The sequence below is a fragment of the Ammospiza caudacuta genome, chromosome 9 (genome assembly GCF_027887145.1).
Source record: "Ammospiza caudacuta isolate bAmmCau1 chromosome 9, bAmmCau1.pri, whole genome shotgun sequence".
NCBI classification, from domain to species: Eukaryota; Metazoa; Chordata; class Aves; order Passeriformes; family Passerellidae; genus Ammospiza; species Ammospiza caudacuta.
The window spans coordinates 23,541,291-23,565,716 of record NC_080601.1 but is presented as its reverse complement, the minus strand read 5'-3'; the positions used below and the strand labels follow the sequence as shown (position 1 = coordinate 23,565,716).

Sequence of the window (24,426 nt, the reverse complement as noted above, 5' to 3'; positions counted from 1 at the left end):
AATAGCAGAGTCAATGCACTAAAATAAAATGAGAAAATATACCAATGTGCATTTTATCTGAATCTTACATTTTGGTGCATATGTATTATGCTAGTCTTAATTACACAGCCATGATAATTATTCACAAGTCTCCAGTCTCCCTCCAACACACATAATGAATGAGCTTGGGAATGAATCAAAATAGTGCTTGGAAGAGGTCTGATTATCTCCAGGACAGATGCCTGTGTCACTTACTCCAGGAGATGGCTGAGTTGTCATATATGCATCACCAAATTCCAGGAAGGCAAAAGTAATTTTGAAAGTTATCTTATTTATGAAACAAATATTACTTAGCAGTACTGAAGTACTGACACATTTGTAACATTTGAAATAAAAAGAACTTTTTCCAATTTGTTGTACCCTGTAACATGGTAGGCTTTGCTCTGATCCCTTCAGTCTCACAGCAGGGGCATGTAAGGGCAGGGCATACCCAGCACTACTCCAGGTCCCTCCCAGTAGATACACAAACCATGTCTTTACTGCTGAGAGGGAAAGATAGAGAATGAGAAAAAAATATATAACTTCATCACAAATGACAATGTCAAGATCAAATCTATAGCTAGGACCATAACAGGTGAGAAGTGGATCTTAATACAGCCTGATTTCCTCATTAACTCTCAGCTTGAACAGTAGCCCAAAGTAATTGGAACTAATGAACTAAAAAAGCAAATGGCTGACCTATCCCATGGCAGAGACATCGACAACACGCATCTTGCTCCAAAACCTGATGCTGTATCATTTTCTTCTGACTCTGCAGAGGATTATGGCAGAAAAGACACTTGAGCATGAATCATTAAAGTACAGTTAAAAAGGGACAAGTTTTTACCCTAAGAATGCATGTCAGCAATCTCACTCATGGTGCCCAAGCCCAGCTATCATCCATAATCAGAATCCTTAACCATGAAACACAAGGTTGCATGTTTCAATCCTTGCTGCCATGGTCATCTACATCCATACCATAAGATACACATGGAGTTGAGAGACACCCCTCAGCTGCATATTTTTCACTGTGCAAGCAACAAATCCTCAGGTATCTTGACCTTCCAAAGACACACTTCCCTGGGTCTACATATTTCAGGTCACTGACTTCCTACTAAGCTTCCTATATTCTGAGCACTATCTCAGTTCCAGTAATTTATTTCAGTGCTCTTCATTTTCATGCTGCCCTAGATTTTTCAGCTTTCTGCACCAGTATGTGGCACAACACAACCCAATTCTGCTGAGCAACAAGATGGCTTCAACTCACAGGAATATTAACTGTTTCCAGAACACCACAACTCCAGTGAGGCTCCCAGGAGTCATCAGAGCCTGTGACACTACATGTAGTATTTTGATCAGAACAATGAGATCTAGGGAACAGCTAAAACTCTTATGGCTTAAACAACTTTCCTATCAATGCAAACTTCTTCACAGGGGTCACTGCTGTGTTATTTTATTTATCCATAAACCTGGATTTGGCTGGACAGGATTGCTAAGCATTGCCAACAACAGCTGAAGTCAATGGAAGCACAGCTTTGAATAAATACAGGGTAAAGTGCCAGCACTGTTTCCAACAGGGCTCACTCACTCTGTTCTAGCACCTGCAGCACAGGTAGTTACTAAGAACACAAGAAAAACAAGTTTGTCTTGTTTCAGTATCTCAATCCAAAATAGCAAAAACAACAACTGCAAAAAAAAAAAAAAATTCTGAAGTTTAGCTTGGGACATGCTCAACATGCCATGATGGTGCACATGAATGATCACATCCAGCACACTCTAAAGGCTCGCTGGGCAGTCCTTCACCTCTCAGCTTCAGGTGGATGCCCAATCCCACTTGCATTCTCAGAGAAGTTTTAAAAAGTCTTTCAAAATATAGGAAATCTGACAATATGATCACATGTTAAAGTAAAATTATCACTGTCCAAAAGGATTTTAAAAATTGTACATAGCAAATGTTACTTCCTTTGCAGCTTGGTGCTGGAATGCTGCCAACAACATGACTGACAACCCAGATACACAGAACTAGAACAACCAGAAATTTCAGTAATTCCTCCTTATATTGGATTTAGTAAAAAATGAAATAAACCAAAACAAATTAGAAGACATAAAATGTAGCTAGAATGGAGCAATACGGTAAATTTGTCTATGCCCATAATGAGGTATAACTACTAACACCAAGTCTTAATGGAATTTTATTTGAATTCCTCTTTTTTTACCTTTCCTGTTAATTTTTAAGGTGGATTTATTGTGTTCATTTACTGGAACAAATTGGGGAATGTTTTCTTATGTTATTGTTGCTCTTGGAGTGTGCACAGAACACATCAACTTCTTATACATTTGTCATTTTTCAAGATTACCAACTGTAGCAGATTTTATTTTCTTAGGTGTTCAGAAGTTCACTGGGCAAAAGGTGAATTTTTTAAAGCCTATTTAGAAGGCTTATAAGAAAAATAAGGAAGACTAATACACATATAAAATGATATCTTACTATATAAAGATGATGGAAACATTTCTATGTAATCTGAAAAATATTTCAAAACTCTAGTTAGTTAGTCATCTTTTGTGTGTTATATAAACTTTTATAGTTAACATGCAAGAACTCAGACTGAATCCAAAAGCCTTGAAAACTTGACCTACTCAAGCAATTTTTCCAGAAAGAAAGGTAAAGTTGTATTCAAACTTTAACAGCCTATAAATTCTGAGTTCTAAAATCTTTTAGTGAAATGTTTGTAATTTAAATTTTCAGATTAACTAAAAAGCACAGAAATATGAAGAGATACAATCACAATCATCATTATACAGAATTACAAAAACTAATAAAATTATATTATTTGGTTCAAATGCCCCTTTACTTTGCAGTTGAGATTCCCTTTTTGCACACCCCTAATGTAAATGTTCAGAATATATAGAAGAAAGTTCAGCCTTTATAGCTATCACACTCACTAAACTTGACTATCCTGTCAAGTTCCTGAATATTCAATATTTGCTTGCAAAGTGGAGGCAGAAAGTCCTTCAATTTACACTGCTTTTTCCTAAAAACAGCTGATAACTTAGTTCTTCTTCCAGTACACATTTTTATAACATGCCAAGCATGCTGTTTACATGATCACTACTGTTATTTCTGCATTCAATGGCAGTCAAGCACCAAGAGTCAAATGCTCCAATGGGGAACACCATCTTTTACTTTGCTTCCATCTTTGCAAACAGAAATATGATCATATAATACAATTAATATTTCAAGCATCATCTTTTGCCATGAAAGCAATTGAACAACATATTTTAAAAACCCAAACAAAATCCCCACAACAACAAATAAAAAAAAATCAGAAGAATCAACAAAACATCTATTCTTTTTACAGCCATTACACTGCTGTAGGGAATGATCTGCAGACAGTACAACTGACACAGAACACTCAGTGACAGGATTTATGTTTAGTCATATTTTGTTCAATGTGATGCTTTAGATAAAAATCTGCTCATCAGTCCTGCTGCTGAATGCATCTCAAAAAGCTGATGTATCCACTTTCTATTATAGTTCCTGATTCCAGGAACAAACAGTTCTAACACTTGTAAAATATAGGATTAAAGTAGTTATACCCAAGATGACCATCAATTCACAAAAACAAGCAAGTAAAAAAAAAGATGTCAGCAGCAGAATTTACAAGCCCATTCATTATACCCTTGAGCTATTAAAATGACATAATTTAACTGGTTCATTGGCCTGCTGTGCAAGAGTTCAGCACTGATAAGTCACCTTTGGGCTTCTACCTCTCTGCTCAGTAGAATGCTGCCTGTGTCCCATTGCAAGGAAAAAGTAACATTGACCTAAGAAATCCTTGCCAGACAAACCAGCACAAGTGCAAACCTCAAATCACAAAATGAAAGCACTGCAGAGATGCAAAGGAGGAGGGAGTACTGGGGAGGCTACAGCTCAATAATCCCACTCTGCAGGCTGGACCACAGAATGTAAAAGACAGAAGAGACATGTGGTATAAGGAAGATGTTGTCTCAAAGATTTACAGTCTGTCTGTGGTATGAGAGCATAATGAGACAAAACGGGAGACAGAAAAGAACACCAGCAATCACTGTCAAACAGATCTCTGCACACCATTGCCCAGTGGCTTCATTTGCTATGGCCACCAAGCAAAGGAGACTCAAGGATTTCTCTGAAACTGGTTTTGTCTACAGTTACTGATCATCAGTGACAAGGAATATATTGGTAAGAGGGGAAAAGAAGTGTCACTGAAATGTTTAAGCATGCTGACAAATAAAATATTGTCTCTCACCCTAAATCATAGTGCTTTTAAGAAAAATGCAACATAACATCTAACTGGCACATTCCATGTCACATTCCTGTTCCATTTCTGTTGTGCTCAGGAAATAGTGCCTCCTAACAAAAATCTTGTAGGTGTCAGAACTCCAGCAGCTATTTCAACAAAAGAGAGATACCACATTTCATCTGCTCACACAGGACAAGATCCTCTCCTACCTAAAGGTCTGGAGAACTTAGAGAGGACAGTCATGCTCCATTTGAGAGGAGGAAATGGTACAGTGGGGATTGTTGCTCCTGAGGCCTGGGGGCACTGGGCTATTCACCAGTATTTACTCACAGACCTAAAGCAGGCCAGAAACACTGGCAATGAAAAACAGCTCCCACAGAAGACAAAGAGGTGATATCACCTTTGCAGTGTGATGTCACTTTGCATCCAGCAGGATTTAAAGAAAAAATTTAACCTATTAGTTGCAATAATGCTTTTAATTATTAATTACTTATGTGAACTACCCAAATCCTAACTTTATACCATTATATAGCATGATTAACATGCATGATAATTGTGGCACACAACAACCCACTCTGCCACATTCTTCCTAAGGGGATTGAGAATAGTCAGGTAGCAACTCCTGCCCATCCTAGGACTTTATCAAGGACATAATCAGTCACAGAATCCCAAAGTGCCTCAGACACCTTCATGGAAAGGAAATAGAACTACAGGCTTTCTCAAGCTGTGCACCTACTTCTAAACACGAGTTGAAAACTCCTGTATAGCCAGTGAGATACCAGGCAAACCTTTTCCTGAAGTGTCATTATGTCAGAAACTCTAATTAAAAAATATTTGCTATTACATATTTGATTGTCAGCAAAATTACCAAAGGCTGCATATGTGCAACTGAACAAGCAGGAAAGAGCACACAGCAGCAATCCAAAAACCACTTGTAACATCAAGCTCCACTTAGAGGAAGGAAGGACAGAAGCAGAGCAAAAAAAATCCCAGTCCACGATTATGTTTTAATTAAAAGCAACTCTTCAGATCAACTATATGCAAGCAATTCCAATTCAGATTAAATTTTATAAATAATTTTTCAGTGGCAAGTACTGAATCATCCCACATATGAAAAAAAAGTTCAATTTAATAACAAATTCAGAATTAATTTATTAAATATATTACCGTCATAGGATAATATATTAAAATAGTAACTGAATAATGCTATGCATACTTCCATCTTTTATTGCCTAAGGGGCCTAAAGGCATAGAGGATATGAGGAAAAGAATAACTAATATAAAATGCCTGAACACTTACATTAAAATTCTTTAAAATAACCAGAATAAAAAATTCTTCCCCTTAGATAAGAAGAGGCCATGAGCAGTTGTGTTGTCAGGTAGGTGTTATGCATTCAAATTACTGCTGCACATTTGGACTTAATTAAAATAATTCGGAAATCACTTACAAGACACAAGTGTGAACAGCCAATTAACCAAAAGGAAACCTTCTTTATGCAGAAATTGAAAACCATATTCATAGGAGCAGGAAAAGCACTTTCCTTTTACATCATAAGAGCTATACTGATTAGCACATGGCAAATTTAGTAAAGATTGCTACAGACAGGAAAAATGTCTTGAGATAAAAGCCTATTTGATTTGCAACAGAATTCTTTTTTTTTTGCACAGAGTAATAAAAACTGACAGGCACCTTAAGAAAATATTGCTACAAGGAAAGAACCAGGATGTTCAGCCACTTACACATATTCAGGGAAACTGTGAAAAGGTCAGCATGAATACCATGGACAACAAATGTCTAGAAGAAGTCTAGGAAGACTGAGAAAAAAAAAATTAAAACACCAGAAGTCAGGAGAAAATAATGTAGCCTCCATAACTGCTTTTCACATTGATAGAGGAAAATCAGGCAAACAGGGGTAAACAAAGGAGACAGATAAATAGTAAGAGAAAGCAATATCACCTATCCAACTCAGTACCTGATGAGGAGCATGGCAACATTGTAATCAAAAGGAGCCAGAGTCGGTAAGGCAGTCAGTGGAAGCACTAAAGCTAGTCCAAATAATAATGTCAGCACTGTGTGTATCTGACTAGAAAAATAAAAATCAAAGAACTGCAACAACTGAAGCAGAATATGAAACTATAGATGACAAACACTGTTTCTAGTTTTTATGACTGAAATGCAAGGATTTTGTCTCTTACAAAGCACAGTGCAGAAATAACGTAGCATTATGCATTATTGACACAATACCCTGGAAAAGGTGGTTCCTGCTTCTTGAAAGAGTAGGACATGGCTGATCTAACAAGGACTTCCACAGAGCATTTCACATGCTGCTACAGGCAAAGTGACCACACAAATGGAAACAAAAAAGTAACCTGTGCAATTGAGGTAAGAAAGAAAATGGCAAAACGGGAAAGAACTGCTAGTGCTCAAGAGAATCTGCTAAAGTATAAATAATGCAGTTTCTCAAGGGTAAATCTTGAGACCAGTTTCTTTGAGATCACTTGAGATACTTGAAATGAGTAATATTGGTTATTGAAGTAGAAACATAATAATAATATTTACAAGACATCATCAACCCTGAAGAGAGAAGCTCATCATACAAAAAGAGCTGAAGAATTGCAGCAAAGCAGACTGATACTTAATAGCACTAACTACAAGGTCATGACCTCAAGAACTCAATCTTCACCATCAAGTAGGACCTCATCAATCAGTAAGAGTGAGACAGAAAACAGAAATACTGGAGTTTTTTAGTTGATTTCTGGACAATTATAAACCACTTATATAAATGTTATATGTGAAAAGGTAAACAAAATTGTAGGTTGTATGAAAAACGATGCATTTCATATGGTTGCCTTTTGAATCTGTACATGCCTGTATTCATAAAAAAAGTTATTTTCATTGTGGTTGTCCTTTCAAATAAATTCTCCTTGCTCTACATGTCCAGTGGAGCCAAGGACTGAGCTATATTTTGAGACATTCACCAGTTCATGTTTATATTTGAACAAAGCTACTGTGCAAGCAAAATGATTTGCAAGAAAACTTTCCAGTTCTTATACAAAAGTGAAGCCTTTAAAAAAACCTGTAAAATTAACTACAATCCATTTTCAAGTGGTTTTGAAAGGCATACACAACAGCAGGTACTTCTCCCTTGCCTGGCAAGAAAAAAATGTTATGTAAGTAATCTACAACTTTGTAAAACCATGTCAGAAGAGTGTGTTTCTGTTTAGACAAGGGAGGTGAGACTGTCTGCAGAAACTTGCATCAAAACATCACCAGTAAAATCTGCTGAGAATTATGGCTGATTTATTTACTCAGAAGTCACAGGTACAGCTTCACGTACTAGCAACCAAAAGCAGCAGGAGCCACCCACCTGAGGACCCTTACCACTAAATGTTCAATCTGGTCCAACCTTTTCAAGATTTTATTTGCAGAAATTCTCACCCGCAGAAAGTGCATGGGCATATGGTCATGTTGCATTGCCATATTTGAACATGCCACAGCTCCCCTCCATTCTGTACTATAAAAGTCCTACTTTTTCTGGTTCCTGATTTTGTTTTCTCTACTCTCTTGTTCTTTCTTGGTCTTCCTGCCACACAGTCAGCTGCTACTTCAGGCTTTGTGAGTTTTAAGAAAAACCCTTTCATTTACTGTCAGAGGTCTCACTGTTCTCAATTTTTTTTCTATTGTCACAGAAAGAAACAATACGATCCTGGAGAGAATACATGAGCAAGAGAATTATTTCGTGAGGTGAAATAATTAGGTCAGACTGTTGTGGGCATCATGATTCAAAACTAGAAGTTATCTTTATAAGTAGTTAAAAAAATGTCAAACCCACAAAGAGTGCTATGAACATTTTACACAGTTGGTTATTACACACCTTAACATTTGCTAAGCACATCAATGGATGACAGTAGATTTGCTTATAAGCCATCTGTTAACGTGCTAACAATCAGTTAATACATAAATAATTTGTTAACCCTTTACAAATGTTAAGGTCATGAAGTAAATGGGAGTAACATTAGCTACCTCCATGTTAATTCATTAATGCTTTAAACTCATCTGTTTCACAAAGCAAGATACTTCAGCAGAATGAAGCAGCAACTTTCAACAAGGAATTAGGATATTTTCATTTAATCCAAAACAATATTTAACCACTAAAGTGTTTTAAAACAAAATGTTTGCTCTATTTATTTCAGCAATTTTGAGAAGAAGCTACAATTCCAAAGACTTTCTTTAGGAAATTAGTCTTACTTGCAAAAAAGAGCCTCAGTCAAAGAATAAAACCCAGAGAGCTTTGGTGGGTGAATTTCTTTGTTGTCTGACATTTCTCATTAAATGATCAGCTTTAAGTTGCCTACAGTGTTGCCAAAAATAACTTTTTAGGATGAATCTTTTTAAGCTGAGCACCTTCACAACAATTCTACATCAGAAAGGTGAATTTCACAAGAAAATCCATTTATGGCTATGACATAAAACAAAATCATATATAAAAAGTCCATGAAAAAGCCATAATGAATGCTTTTCTCATTTATGTCAGAAGTGGTTCTTTGTCAATCTGTGTGAAAATCCATCCCAAGCCATACATTTTCAAAGCTCAGTTTGGGCATGGGGAAAGAAAATCCGTTCTGCATGTTCAGACTAAGTTATCACTTGGTTAAAATGTCTAAATTTCTAGAATTCAGAACTTCTAGCCAGTATTTCTGAAAATTCCATTCTCCTTGAATTTGATTAAACCTACTTTTAAAACCCCTCACGCTATTAATTTTGCACAGGACTAAGTGAACACAACTACAGGGATTTATTGGGCTTTCCTCTGTAACCTGAAGCTTTGACACTGAAAGTGGAATAGGGGAGGCCAACTCAAATGAGAAGCCTCATTGAAAAAAAGAATCAAAATTCAGGAGTAGGAAGAAATAGATGTTTGAAAGCAGCTGAACAATTCAAGGGTGGATAAAACAAAGAAAATGGGCCATGCCCACTGAAACCTATTGACAGTGCTCTGTACACATAATTTTCATTAACCTTGTTAAATCAAGAACAAAGAACTATAGAGTTGATCAAAAGCTTCTTAACTTGGGTGATGAATCATGTGAAGTTTATCATTCTAACATGCAACAGAATCTGTGTTTTGCTTAAGTGGTACATTTAGACTCCAGGAATTTAAAAGAAAACTGTTGCAAATTCTCACAAACAGAAAAAAAATCATTAGGAAGAGCAGGAGTAATTCTCCAGAATCTTGAATATGCACAGAGAAAAACATACACAGTTGAAGGAAAAGTTGGTATCAAAGAAATTAAATATTTTGCTTCTTTTCTCTTCCCTGATGAAAAATTCTTAATTCCTGAGTATTTGCTATGTAGCGTGAACCGAATATTTTCACAGGAGCCAATTTGTTGTCTTCAATTTTTCATGCCTAACTTGAGATTCACACAAACAGCAAACTTAAGAGACTGCAGTGGATGTTCTGTGTTCAAAGACCTATTTTCTAAATATTTCAGAAAAAAAAACTATGATTTTTTTAGTCTTCTCAGATTGAGCATTGAGAAGAAAATGAATTTCCCAAACTCTGTGCACCTTATTTACCTCTGCAGAATGGACTTCACATCATGCCTTCTAACACTGTTGTGACAAAGCTGATCAGTATCTACCCTGATTAGCACAGTGCTTCTCTCCTATAAGATCTTAGAAAAATTGACAACTCTGTCTCTGGAATGAGCTTGAGAAACATGCAATAAAGGGACAAAGCCACTTTTCCACAACAAGGAGGAAAAGGAAGACATCAATTAATTGTGATTTACAAATCTACTCATAGCTTGTAGGAAGACAGAATCATATAACTGAAACTTAAGGAAATGAAAATGTTGACCAAGTCTGAACAAACACAAGCAAAGTTTCTGTGACTTTTCACAACATGCATTTTTTAAATCCTAAAATTTACACAGAATAATAAAATGATTGCACAAATGAAGATCTAATTCAATGAACAAAAATTTTACATTCTTCTAACTACTGAGACAACTGCTTAGTACCAGCATGTGCAGCATTCTAACAACTGCTTAAAAGCAATCTTTTTGTGAAACATAGAAAAATTGGATTTAAAAAAATAATGAAACAGAACACGGCAGTGCTACCTAAATTTAGGTACACAACATATAAGATATCACAATAGCCAAAAAACTGTGAAGTCTAGAATAGAAGCAAAATTCAGATGTGTTCTGTTTAATGTAAGATCACTTTTGAACTTTAAACTAAACAGTGCTATATTTTAGCTTCCCCTTAGTATACGTCTGCTAGAAATTACTCTTGAGTGACCTTCATGAAAGGAGAGCTATTTTGCCAACTGCTAACAAATGGAAATATTCATCATTCACTCAGCAAACAGTTTTTTTTCCTTGAAGAACGACTGGAACCTGAAAACACTACTTTTCCAGCTCTCTCTTCCTCTTACATTCCATTCACAAAAGCAGTCTAGGCGAATAGATGAAAACTGGGAGAGATGATCCAAGAGGGGAAATTGCAATATTAACTCCATACTCTTCTCCTTCCCTTCTACTGTTCCTCTCAAAGACAGATAAATCCTCTATCAAATTTTTAGAACAGAATTGTTGATTCACTGTTTGATATTAATACTTCTAATGTTTTTAAGGAAGTCCTGTCTGTGTTCAGAGCTGATGAGAACATCAGCTGCCTACTGAACTCAGACCTTTACTCTACCTTCACTAACTCTGACAGATTAACCATGATTGATTACTTAAAAATCAAAATTCTGATCAATAAGCAATTAGTGCTCAATCATCATACTTTGAATATAAAACAGTCATGTGCTTTTTTTGTACCATTACTATGTTTTAGTTAATTTGAACATGCAGACATTTACCATGCCAAGAAGCTAGAGCCCAGAATGAAATTTAGACTAAAGAAATATAGTGTTTTAAAAATTAATCTTTAAATAGACTTATTACATAGTTGCATTCAACTATTTCTCACTGAAAAAACCCTCTAGATTTAAAAAAGGTTTTTAAAATTAGTCACCAGAGTGTATCAGTCAGTAAAACTTCTTTACTCAAAAACACAGAACATTAATTGTTACACTCATGAATGATCCAATATTTGAACTCTACATTTATACAGATATATGCACTTATATTTAAACACAAACTCATTGCATGCTAGAATTGGCATTTTGTTTAAGCATGAAATATTGAAAATTCCTAAATTTAGCTTATAATTTTATCTGGTCCAGACTAATTCCAATTGAAAACAATGAAGAAAAAACACCAAAACACTTGCCCAAAAATCCTCTCTCAGTCTCCCTGCAAAAGATAGCATGTTAAAACTATCTTTATACACAATAAACACCACCTTTTTTATTTCTGCTAGAGAAATATTTATCAGTAAAGCTGCCAAGAATGGTTTGATGCACGCCAGAATCTTCAGAGCACAAACTGCAATGCATTTTTTTTCTAAAGAACATTACTTGGAAAACAGCAAAACTCAGCACAGTTTCTGGAAAATTGTTACAGTGTTGCTATAATTAAAAATCCACAAGGTAGACATACTTAATTAGAATACCGGTGTGCAAACGTTTAATTCCTTCTCCATCTTCCCTGCAAAGGGAATTTCTTATCCTTGCCTCCAAGGGTCTATTTCAGGCACTATCAGTCCTCCTAACCCCACAAGCTGTGTCCCAATATCTTCACATGGCCAAAAGCCAAAAGAAATACACCATTTACCTGAGAGAAGAGAGGGGTGAGAGAAGCAGGAGATGCCAACAGTTCTGCACAAGCCCCAGCACTCTGCTGGAAAATGGAGCCCAGCCAGCGCCGGGAGAGCGGCGGCCCAGGGACGATCAGTTAATGCCAGCCTCGGGTGCCAGGGCTGAGGATCACCTCACACAACAGCAAACGCCACTGCGCCACACCACAGCCACAGACCCTCACCTGAACCACTCAGAAGCCAAAAAATATTCAGGAGAACAAACTGGCCATGTGTTTGTATTTCCTCTCTGGCCTAGCTCCACACCTGTTCCCATGATCTCGTCTCCAGCTCTTACTTGCTACATTACATTTCATTCCAGACTGATCACTTTTTTACCTTTCAACTAGCAGCTTTGTATCTCCATTTTTAAAATACATACATTGCAATTGATTTTTCCCAGGAAGTGTATGAATGTAGTCTCCCTCAAAGTATTTTTAGTGGCCTTTCCACGCCAATCACAAGGCAAACACCAGAGTTCCTACCAAGTTGTATTTAAATCTTCTGATATGTTCTGCAGCACAACTCCTTGGGACAGACACCAACTGGTTTTGACATAAAAGATGCACTAGAGAATTACTCAAATTAAGGGATGAAAATATATAGCATATTGCTTTATATATATGTCTTAAGAGAAATATTTTCAAATTCAACATTTTTTCCTAGAACAAGATATATCAATAGCTGAGTATCAACTATTTTCAAATATTACAGACTCAGAACACAATCTCAGTTACAGATCTTTTCTGGTCAAAATTTGTGATGACTGCAAAGACCTGAACTACAAAATGGCCCTCCCTGATGTGAAACAGTGAACATATTAATAGTTTTCTTCTTTCTTAAAAAGCCTAATAATCCTAACATAAGATAACAGGTTAACACAAAGAACTTGCTAATGTGCATAAGTGTGTTGCTAGGAAGTTTACTGGAAGGTATTTCTAAAGTTGCTCAAAACCACACAGCTATGGAGGGTGGCAGATGTAAACGGATAAACCTGCCAGAACTACTTGATAGTGCTGACAAGCAGAACTTACTGTGTCAACATATTGCCCAATTTAGGGGTGGGGGGAAGAAGAAAAAAGACAACCAGAACCTTGGCAGCAAATATTAAACTCTTAATTTGAATTTCATTTTTATCAGCGCAACTAAACAGTCGCCTCCTACCAATACTATGGTTTCAAGATGTCTTTGGCATTTCGTTAAGTACAGCAGCAATCAACAGTAACCCAGACTACAATTTTTAATAAGCAAAATTCAGCAGCTCGTATTAAAGAAAAAAAAAGGAGCCTAATAGGGAAAAAAAAATACAAGTGTTCTGAGTCTCTGAAATCAGACTGTAATACCAGCTGGTGCTTAGAATAGCCTACGCATTTGCTTTCAGTTGAACATAAAAATACCAGGTTAAATCCACAGAGAAGAAAACAAGTTTCCAATTTACATATTGGCTAATACTTTAGCTTTTTTGAAACCCTAATTTCAAAATCAAAAGAACTTTTCTTTAAAAGCAGTTAGCTATTTTTTCCTTGTGATGAGTAAATATCTGCCAGTTCAATTTGTGACAATTTACAGTCACAATAATAAAGTTCTGTATTCATTAAAGATGTATCTCACTAACCAAACCACAGAAATAAGACCATTTATTGTTGTTTTCACTACTAATTGAAATATACCAAGATTTGTAATGTCTTACATGTAGACAATTCAGAATACTTGTAAATTGAAACACATTTCTCACTCCTAAAAAAATGACTGGGAGCTATTAGCTTTTATGGTGCTGTGCTCTGTGCAACATAGTATTTACAGCAGGCATATTGTGTCTAAAGTGTAATCTTCCTCCAGCCTTCAGTGCTTCAGAGACATTAACCAGCAGCTCACCAGAAGCCACCCCACCTTCATTTAGGGCAGCCAATAAAAAAATTGCAACTCTCCCTTTAAACAGAATGAAGCAGCAAAATGAAATTTCAGGGCTGACTATAAGATGTCCTCTTTGAATAGGTTTGGAAAGTGAATATATTTTACTTCAACAGTCTCCTAAAATAATGGGGGTGGGGATGCAGTTGTTTGATTTCTTTTTTTCACTGTGTTTCTAAAACTAAAGTGTCGATCTAAATGCTATTCTTAACAAACTGATAAGTTAAAGATGTTTGAAAGTTCATATTTCTTGAGAAAACAACTACCTAAAGAGCAAGCCTATATGAATGATTTAACTGTATTTCAAAACAGAAAATTTTGACCTGTCGGACACCAAAACAGCTAACCTAGAAAAGGTCTGAGATTCACTTCACCTAGTATAGATATAACTGCAAGTGCAAGCTCTGCTTTTTTTCAACTTAAAATGGATTTCACACCATGACAGGTTTCATTCTGCATTAAAATTGCAAATCTTCCATTTGGCCCAGTTTCAGCTGCAATTGATCTGCTCTGTCGTCATAGATTTAAAAAAAAAAACAGTGAAGGGCACTGCAGCTTTAAATATTTCAGAGCTATGTAGCTAGTAAATAGACTCCATTGCAATATGGCTCTGAAGGTCGTGTCCTATTGTCTCTTTTCCCTGCAAATATTCTGAACAGCATAAAATGGTTTATTTTATACAATACTTTCCTGCCATTTCTAAATCATGTCAATTGTATCAGGCATTTCCTTGCTGGAAAGGACAGATACGCCACTCTTTCCATACACACCCACGCTGCTTCGATGAATCTAACAGCAGGGTGGACGTGTTGGATGTACACAGCTTTTCATATGGACGCCTTATGTGAGCAGGCTCCCTGTTAAATCCCACCACAACATAAGGACAATTAGTTATTGCAATGATGGTAAAATAATTAACTGAATTTCAGGTCAAGAAACATCTTTGGTTAAAATTAACAGCCCAGTTAGAAAACTGAACCAGCAATTTCAACATCTCAGCTTTCTCACATATGGGAGAATAGGAAAAAAAAAATTCTAACACAGCACCAAGGGAACATAGTCTGCCGAACCTGTTTTTCATGAAGGCTACTACCTTTCAGATGCTAAAAAAAGAGCAAAAAACAACAACAAAAATGGCCATACACCACATTTAACAATAAGTTACAAGAAAAATTAGATTTTAAACCTTAAGCTAGAATTGGAAATCTTCGTGTATGCACTCCCTAGGTTCAACCCTGCTTCTTTCACATAAGGTGACTATTTGGTGAAAATATGAGTTATGGAGATGCCACTCAGAACAGTAACACGAAACACAGCCCTACAAAAAATAGAAATCTGTAATAGCTGTCATCATGCAAAAGGTGTGTGTAGTCATTTACCTGAAAAGGCAACAGATTGTTGCCATTGTCCGTCCTGAACGCGTTGTCTTCCATCCAGGATTTGGGGGTTAAGGGTGCAGCCCGTGGGAACTTCGGAGGGGCAATGACATTGCTGGAGAAGGGTTTTTTAAGGGGTGAAATGGGATTGAGGGGGGAGGGCACGCCGACTCCCACTCCCACGCCAACCCCCACTCCAACTGCCCTTCGAGGGTCCCTACCAGCCTGCAGCCCACCCCAAGGGTTGGAAGGTGTACTCCAAGCCGCGTTTTGATGGTTATTCCAGCTGGAGGAGGAAGAAGAAGAGGCAGAGGAGGAAGACGGTTTGCTGGTCATGATGGGCTGATGGCTGTAAGCAGCATTTCTCTGCGCGAAAGGTGCCTGGTTAGGACTCACAGGTGACCTCCGCTGCTGCTGCTGCTGCTGAGCTTGCTGCTGCTGCTGCTGATGTTGGTGGTGTTGAGTCTGAGCTAGGCCAATCTGAGGTGAGAAAGTGCCACCAAATACAGGGTTGACATGGTGTGGAAAATTCTGGAAAAGCATTGTCCCATTGACTGGAGTAATCCCTTGGAAAAAGCTATCATCCACCGTGTTTGTGGTCCCCGTAGACCAGGTGCTGCCAAACGAGGGAGACAAGGAGGTGCCGGCTGCAGGTTCTTGTTGAGGCTGGTGAAAGCTCAAGCCAGGCAAAATGGGAGACTCCATCTGCATCTTCTCCTTGCTATTTTGGGAAGGAGCCGATGTGCCGATACTAGTCACTGAGCTGTTGTCTTCTGGTTTGGGTGTCTCCGACGAGATGGGTGTAGAGGGGGCTTCTGCTGAGTTTGGATCTTGCTGCTGCTGCTGCTGCCGCTGCTGCTGGGGCTGGGCTTTGCTTTTGTCCATCAGTAAATCATCCTGCATGGTTTGCGCAGCTGAAACAGTAGGGGAAAAAACCACAAAGACAGATTATTAACATTGTCATTCATACCACAAGCCAGTCTGTTTTAATCATTTGCTGGCCAAAAATCTCGTCCTATCGCTAGTACTATGCTACAGCATATTGCAAGGCAAACCCGTAATCTTCCCCCTCCCCCATTTAGGAATATGTAACCTTTGATCGTGCTAGATTGCCCTTAAAATATTTTTTAAGATGCTTCACCCTTTTTGATGCCTTGTTTCCCTTCAGTCTAAATGAGAGATGTGCTTATAGGGCAGAGATATACAGCAATTTCGCCACGTCTCTTTTCTCTTACACCGGAACTCAGAGCTCTCACCCTGCAATGAGAAACTGATTCTGGTTCCTGTTTTTCCAAGCACCCTCCTCCTCCACCTCCTCCCCCTGGTTATTTGCATACGTCAATAAATACTGCTGCGTCCTTCAGCAAGGTTAAAAAGACACCAGTCTTCGCTCTTCTCCACCCCCTTTTCTATTAGGGGACCTTTAAAGGAGCCGGGTACCGATTTCCCTTAATTACCAAGCAAGCTGGCAGTGATTGGGGTTTATGGGAGCCCAGGCGCACAGGGACGCTGGCTGATACGGGAGCGGCTCTCGCTCGCTGCACAATCGCTTCCTGCCGGCTCCGCCAGCCCGGGCGATGGCACCGCCGGGAAGGGGGGCCGGGGGCGGGGACACTCCGCGTACAAAGCCACCGAGGGGTGTCACATTTGCCTTCGGTGACCTTACGATCTCTCCGCCTAAAACGCTATTTTACATCAAATCAGTCCTTTACTTGAAGGTATAGCTATCTACTCGCTCTATTTATATACATACCCGCTCTATTTATACACATACATAAGAAATCATCGGTGATTTCTCCATTAGAAAACCCTAAGGTCAAAATCAGCAGACCGGGGAGGTATTATTAGATTATGATCTTTCTAATGCTTTCAAATGAAATATAAAACCAAGGAAAATCGAAATTTTTACACTATAGACATGCTGCATGTTGAAAATCATCTTTATATGCACCAGACAAAGACTAGTGATGCAAATTATTTGCTAAATCAATACATAAGTTTAAACTTCAGAAAGGAAATATATATGGAATGGTTGAGGCTTATATCTGCTAGAAAAGGTGTTCCATATGAAACAGGGCAGATCATATAATTTTATAATTATTTTGAGACCCAATAGTATTAATACAATACAGACATCAATGAACAGCAATTGTATGAAATTACATCAGGAACCTCCACATTTTGCAGACTTTTCGTCAATTGATGAGATAATTCTAAATCTCAGAAGTATTTTAAATGAGCCCCAAATCACTTGAATTGAGTAACTATACCAAAGATGGCCATCGCTGAATATCTAACTGCATTGCTATTGAGTTAATCATATGACATTTACATTGCATTTTTTAGGATTGTTTTTGTATTGTAACAATGTAAAGCCAAATCAATTAACTGTTTAAGAAAGGTGGCAAAGTGTGAAACTGTCAACACTGTCCTTTTTGACATCAAATGATCCAGGTGTACCTTGCATTTTTTGTTCTTTCCTTTAAATATTTTCTGAGGCATGCACACACATTTTAGTTAAAATGAATTCCAGGAGAGGTTTCTGGTATCTAATAAGTTCCTGCTACTGCTGCCCCTGATTTACCAGTTCAGTATGTAAAGGGAGCAGCAAGGCTTCCTGAGCAGACCATACTGTGAGACCACATTAAGCTCCTAAGGACGGGGTAACCCATTGCATCTGTTCCAGGCAGCGCTGCTGCTGCTGCTGGGAGTGCAGAGAACCTTGCAAGGCGTTTTAAAGCAATACTGCAGTAAAGCACAATACACCAAGCTCTGTCTGTGTAACTTTCCATTAGCTTCGCTTCTGCCCACATCACTATTACTGCTCAGGCTACATAAAACTACTGATGACTCCACATCAGAGGGAGAAAAGGATTATGTGTATCCCTCTCCCCTGGGTCTGACCTATCAGTATAAAAATACATTTAGAGAGAAAAACATAGCAGCTGAAATGTTAAAATTCTGTCGTCAATAAAGTTATATTTAAATGAGTTAGTCACCAGGTTATCTATAGTGGCTAATACAGCAGTTGCTTCAAATATGTACTTTGACTTAGCTAGCTGGTTTTGAACTTTATCCTAAGGACTGTGATTCATATTCCCTTCCATATTGCTTTTTAAAGGCAAAAATCACTGCACTGTTCAACCCTCTTGTCAAGGTCAAGACCTTCCTTTAATGAATGAAGCCAGTCCAAATGAAAAAACTGGTTAATAAGTGACTTTGACAGCCAGGCCAGCCACTGCCTAATGTGGGACTAGTATGCAGTACTCTTGATTATTTGGTTTAAGTATTTGTACAAATTTACAATCCAGTACTGGAAAATCTAAATCCCCACAGCAATACCAGATCCATTTGCATGCAGAAACCCACGCAGCCAACACAGAAATGGTTAAGGAACAGTTACCTTTGGATTTTCTGTATTTAAAGATCAACAAAAGGACAGTATATTTATTTTCTTCTTTCAGGTTTGGTATATGTCAAATAGTCGACCAGACAGGCAAGAGCACTTTGACAACTGGAAGCTTTCAGCGCATGCTCCCCCAAGGAATCATGGGGTTTGAAGTCTTACCACAGACAGCATTTCACTGCTGCTTCCTGAAAGGAAGAGAGCTCGAAAGGAAAAAAACATGTGCACACTCCCTCTTCTCAGGGAAAACTGCTGCAATCTGAATCATCAGCTCTGAGGAAATATCTGTCAGACTGAGCTGAAAGTGACTAACTAAATGTGAGCTTTTAAATAGTCTGATTTAGAAGCCCAGATCAAATAGCCACCTATTCAGAACAACTGCTAGACAAAGAAATAGTTCCAGTATTTCCACACTTCCCTTACAAACTCCTAGCATAAGAAATTAATTATAAGTTCATACCAGCTATAAAATTTATAGCTATTACAAAGGAAATTCTGCCACGTTGCTTAGCTGAAGAATATATTAAATAATCATGTGTCATAATATAATTTCTAAATATATTCTGAAACTCAAACACAAATAGGTCAAGTATGAAAATTTTAAAAGAAATCAAAATCAGTACACAGGTGAAAAGTTGTACTATTTGAATAGTTTCCAATTTTCAAGTTACAACTTTTTTATTACGGAGTTGTTACTACACTGAAAATTCCACCAAAAAAAAAAAAAAAAAAACCAACCCAAAAAACAACAACAACAAAAAAAAAGCAGCTGCTCAGAAGAAAATCAAGGTGTGAATGTTACTATTTAACATTCCCATTCCATCTACTCTATACATGGTGGTGCCCCACTTCACCTCCCTCCCCTTCACTGCTATCTACATATCTCCAGCCCTCACATCAATACACAGCCTGACAGGAGTTTCTCTCATAAGATATTAATATAGTGATCATTAATGTAGGTTGGGTAAAATTTTCAGAATTTCATTCACTGGCACTTGGTGCTCTGTTTTGCACTAGTCCATGAATTATTCTGCTTATTTATTCTGGGTAATTCATAATACTAATTATTCAGACCAAACAGTAATGCTCATAAGGAAATACATCGTGGAAATCAGAAGTGTGAAAAAAACAGTGTTTAATAAAAGTGCAGGCTGATTTTCCAAGGATGAAATATGCACAGCTTTGTGCATGAAAGAGAGATGACTACAGCTGAGAAAGATAAATTAGGGCAGTTAAAAGTGAGCTGTCCTAACACTTACATCCCTGCTTTCTGCACTGTGTTTATGTTGGACTGGATGGTCTGCCTGCCTAAATCAACTCTGTAATTAAGAGTTTCTCAACACTTGCTCTAACCTGTTTGTGCTACTCTGAATCATTAAAGGCAGCAAAGCTGTTTTCTTACAGCAATAGAAAACACTTAACCCTATGAACTGTCCCTCCTCTCACAGGGCTGGCTCTAGGCATTCCATGCCCCTCCTCTATGTCCCTATTTACTTGTGGGATATTGCTTTTCAGATGATTTGAGGATCCACATGCAAGGGACCGTTTCTGTTGGTTCTTCCCAGGAGACAGTTTCACTTCATAGATCAGTCATTAGGATAAGGAAAAGCACTCCAGGACCAAAGAAAATCAAGATATAAAGACAGTTTTTGATCAAGTAGCCACTAGAAGGAAACAATTTTTTTTCTGTTTCTAGCAACCAACTCCCTCATAACTGGAAGTTAAAAGATAGTAATGACAGCTGAATCAGAACACAAGAGCTTAATTCAACCTGATACATGAACTGCTTGACCGGGGCCAGTTCCAAAGAAACAAATGTAAGAAAGGCCCAAAATAAGCCAAGCTAATTCAATTAACATTGTATAAGGTGTATTTTTATTTTAAGCAATTCATTATGAAGCAATTTAAGCTTCTTTAAGCCTCCTGTGACTAACAAACCATGCTAGGCTTTTTGAGAGAAAGTGACTATTCCAACTAGCTTGAAGGTTAAAATGAAGTGTTACAGTACTGAAAAAAACACAAGTTTTATTGTAGAAACATATTTTTGACTTATATTAGTTTCACTTTAGACTGCTTGAGGGCTACTTGAAAAAGACCTAACTGATCTAGTAATTTAATTTTACATATTACTATCATAGCAGATAACATTTAGATTTGCCAAAATATAGAATATTCCTATATTGCCAGGTTACTGAGCTTTGTTGTAAACAGCAAATCATTTCCACAGTTTTAATACTGCCAGGTCAGAAGGACCATATTAAGGTACAGCTCCTTCCCTATTTGTCCTCTTTTCCAGGCCTCCCTGGAACAGTCATATATACATACATATTTAATCTACTTCCATGTCATTCTTTCAGTACTTGCTTGTCAACTTCTTTATTAAGCTTAAATCTGTTTAAATTTGTTATCAACCCATTTCATATTTTTAAAAGTTTATATTTTGTAGTAAATCCAATAGCCAATTTTAGGGCTCTATTTTGAGCCCTCAATAGCTTATATTTGGTGATTTTCATTAAGTTCTGTACTTGCCTTTGACTGTGCAGTTTTACTTAATTTACTTAAAATGGCTGCTACCTGCAGTCAGTGTCTGGGAGCTGAGCCTGGCAAAGCTCCAGGAGAGCAGCCACTCTCCCTCACTCTGCACTGGCCAAACAGAGCCTGCTCCCAGGAGAGTTCTCTGGGCTCAAATGCAGCCACTCACTGCCAGGTGCAGGTGAGAGATGGCAGAGTGAGGCAGAGTGCAGCCAACATCAGAGAAATGGAAGGAAGAAACAAAGAAGGATCTATTAAGGGATGATATAGGGAGCAATAGTTGAAAAATGAAAACAAAATGCAAGAGGCAATCTGAGATTTACAGTGGAAATTGTCAATGCATAGAAGGAAGCATAAAGAACAAAAAGAAAAAAAAAAGAAAGAAAAGGGGGATGAGGGAGAATGAAGGAAGAGATTGTAGGGAGAATAAAGCAAGCATTTAAATAGAGCAGCTGCATATCCAGTCTTGTTAAGAAGAATAGAGAAGGATAAAATGACAATTCTTGCTCTGTCTAGGAATAAGGAAGTGGTTTTTGACAAATTTAAAACCAGTTAGTTATATATGTATTTTAGGATCGCACTTTGATTCTGGAAGGAGCAGAAAAGGAACATATACCCCAGCCTGACCAACAATTTCCTCAAATCAGTTTTTGGATTTCAGAATCTTTATGCTATTTATGGAATGTTCAGGGGTCTACCACTATAGAATGCTTTGGGTTGTAAGAGACCTTCAAAGCTCCTCTAGTCCAACCTTCTTGCAATGAGGGATGTCTTCAACCAGATCAGGTTGCTTAACCTGACCTTAAATGTTTCCAGGCTCAAGGAATCCACCCTCTCTCTGGACAGCCTGTGCCAGTGCTTTACCACCCTCATAGTAAAAGATGTGTTCCCTATGTTCAATCTAAATCTACCATCCTTTAGTTTGAAACCACTAAAGCTTGTCCAATTATGCTTTTATGTATTCTATTACATTAAAAAAAATAAATTAAAAATTGGGAAAAAAATTAAAATAAAAAAAAAGTCCAAACCTACCAAGTGTTCACTATTTGATCTGATATTCAAGTTTTGTCCATTCCAGTCTTGTCATACCTTCGTTTGCCAGTGGTAGAGCAAATTAGCCACCTTTGCTACAGATAGTTCTATAGCCTCAAATGGTAGCCAAGTGATCCTGGGTTCTAGCTCCATTTCTCCAGGTAAATACTCTTCACAGCTATTATTAGCCACTATGACCTTTATCATAAATGGCAGGCAACCAGCATATCCTTTCAACACCAAAGCAAAAATACAGAAACTGCACAAACCACATACTCCTAGAAATAAAACTGGCTTCCCTCTTGCAATTGTAACACTTGAGAATAAATATAAAAAACCTAAGCTAGGCTAGCCTAGCTGCTCAATGTACTGGCCAATAGGCATTGAGCTTAGTCCAGACCAAGAATAGGAACCAGAAACTCTTGGTATCCAATATTGCTCTTACATGCCACGGACAGCTGTAATTGGGACAGTGTGTATTAGGATCTCTTCCAGGAGGTCATGCCCATGTGGTTTACTCAGCCCACTGTACATCCAACACTCCTCAGCAGTGGTAGCAACACTGAATTTTATGGTCCCAAAAATAAGAGCAAAATACATTTTCTGGGAGAGGATGTCGATGCCTTCTTCCTATCTATTTCTATACCTCTTGTAAGAAACATTTACAACTCTGTAAATACTTCAGCATTCCTCTTTATGACATTTGTAGCAATTAGAAAATAAACAACACCCTTACTATTATGCATATAATACTGCTTACATGTCCAAGTACTTTACACACATTTTCACAACACTTTTCTTTCCCCAAAGACTCTCAAAACCCAACTGATTTGCCCCTAGCTAAGGCAGCACAGTCAAAGAATCCAGTATATTCCCTAAACTTGCCTTCCTATTCCACCTGATGTCTGTTGTCACGTACATGCAAAAGCTTGACCTCAGCCAAAAACAGCTCCAGGCTGATGCAGCTGCACAGCTGCACCCCGGGCTTGGCCCTGTAAATTACAACCTTGAACAGCAACTGCAGTGTAATTTACACAAGGTAGAGGAACTAGTTTCATATAGCAAATAAGCACTACTCTTTAAAAATATAACATGAAAAGGGAAATGAAAAGTTGATTTTTACTAACAAATCTTTCCAAGAATCTGTCATGTCACAACAGCCTCTGAAAAACAGGCTATTGCCCTTGCTTCGGGAGCACGACGTGAGGCAGGAGACAAACACCCACGGTGGAGGTAATTGGAAAGGCAACTTCTTTCCAGATACTATCCACCTCTTTGCTCTAGAAAGGCTCTTCAGCTTATAAATTTCCACTTTTCCAGATTGTGATGCTCTAAATTGACTTCTTAACATACAACAAATTCCAAGATCACCTTAGAAGGATTTTTTTTTCCCATCTGGAAGTACACCAACAAAAAAGAGCTTTGCCATTACCACCGGCCGTGCCATCCCTCACCCCACTTGCACATAGAAACCAGTGGTCACCGGGCCTCCATCGAGCACCAAGTGCCACTTACAAGGGCGCTTGTCCTTGTCATCGACAACACCACCACTGAAACGGATTCATTTCCTTTCCGCCGTTCCAGCCACCGCCTTTCTGGGCAGCCCGGTCGGGGCTGGCACCGGGCAGGGTCCCCCCGCCCTGAGGGCAGGTCAGGGCCCGGCGGCCGAGCCGAGGCGGGGGCCGCCTGCACCTGTTCGGCAGGGGAGGGAACGGGAGATGCTCCTGCCCGAGGGGGTCCCTGCGGGAGCGGGGAGGAGGCACAGCAGGCGGCCCAGCCTCTCCTTCCTTCCCTCCCTTCCTCCCTCCACCCGTAAGCGGTCCCGGCCGGCGGCGAGGGGCGGCAGGAGGGGCGGCAGCTGCCGGGCGCGGACCTCCCCCCGCAGACCCCGCTCGGTCCCCCCGCCGCGCTCCCGTACCTGCCCCGCGCGCGGAGCCGGGCAGCGACTGCGCGACGGCGGCGGCGAGGAGAGACATGGGCAGGGCAGGGGGAGCGCCCCGCCGGACCTTTAAACCCGCGCCGGCGGCGGGACTACAGCTCCCAGCGGCGGCAGGACTGCGGCGGCACCGCGGCGGGACTACAGCGGGACTACAGCTCCCAGCGCTCCCGGCGCTCCGG

The 24,426-nt window shown here is 38.8% G+C and overlaps 1 protein-coding gene across 2 annotated transcripts in view; it reads right to left on the bottom strand.

Moving 5' to 3' along the window:
* The window catches only part of CPEB3 (cytoplasmic polyadenylation element binding protein 3), a 79,093-nt gene extending 54,689 nt beyond the window's left edge, over positions 1 to 24,404 (bottom strand). Inside the window, exons 1-2 of one of the 2 annotated variants that reach the window (XM_058810414.1) lie at positions 24,227 to 24,404; positions 15,342 to 16,252 (exon numbers count right to left, since the gene is read on the bottom strand). In XM_058810414.1, the coding sequence (XP_058666397.1) occupies positions 15,342 to 16,252; positions 24,227 to 24,284 (969 nt within the window). In that variant the 5' untranslated portion in view covers positions 24,285 to 24,404. Of the gene's footprint in view, positions 1 to 15,341; positions 16,253 to 16,479; positions 16,589 to 24,226 lie in introns of those variants that run through there. The other variant, XM_058810415.1, reaches the window with a different exon arrangement.
* Between the last annotated feature and the right edge of the window lie 22 nt (positions 24,405 to 24,426).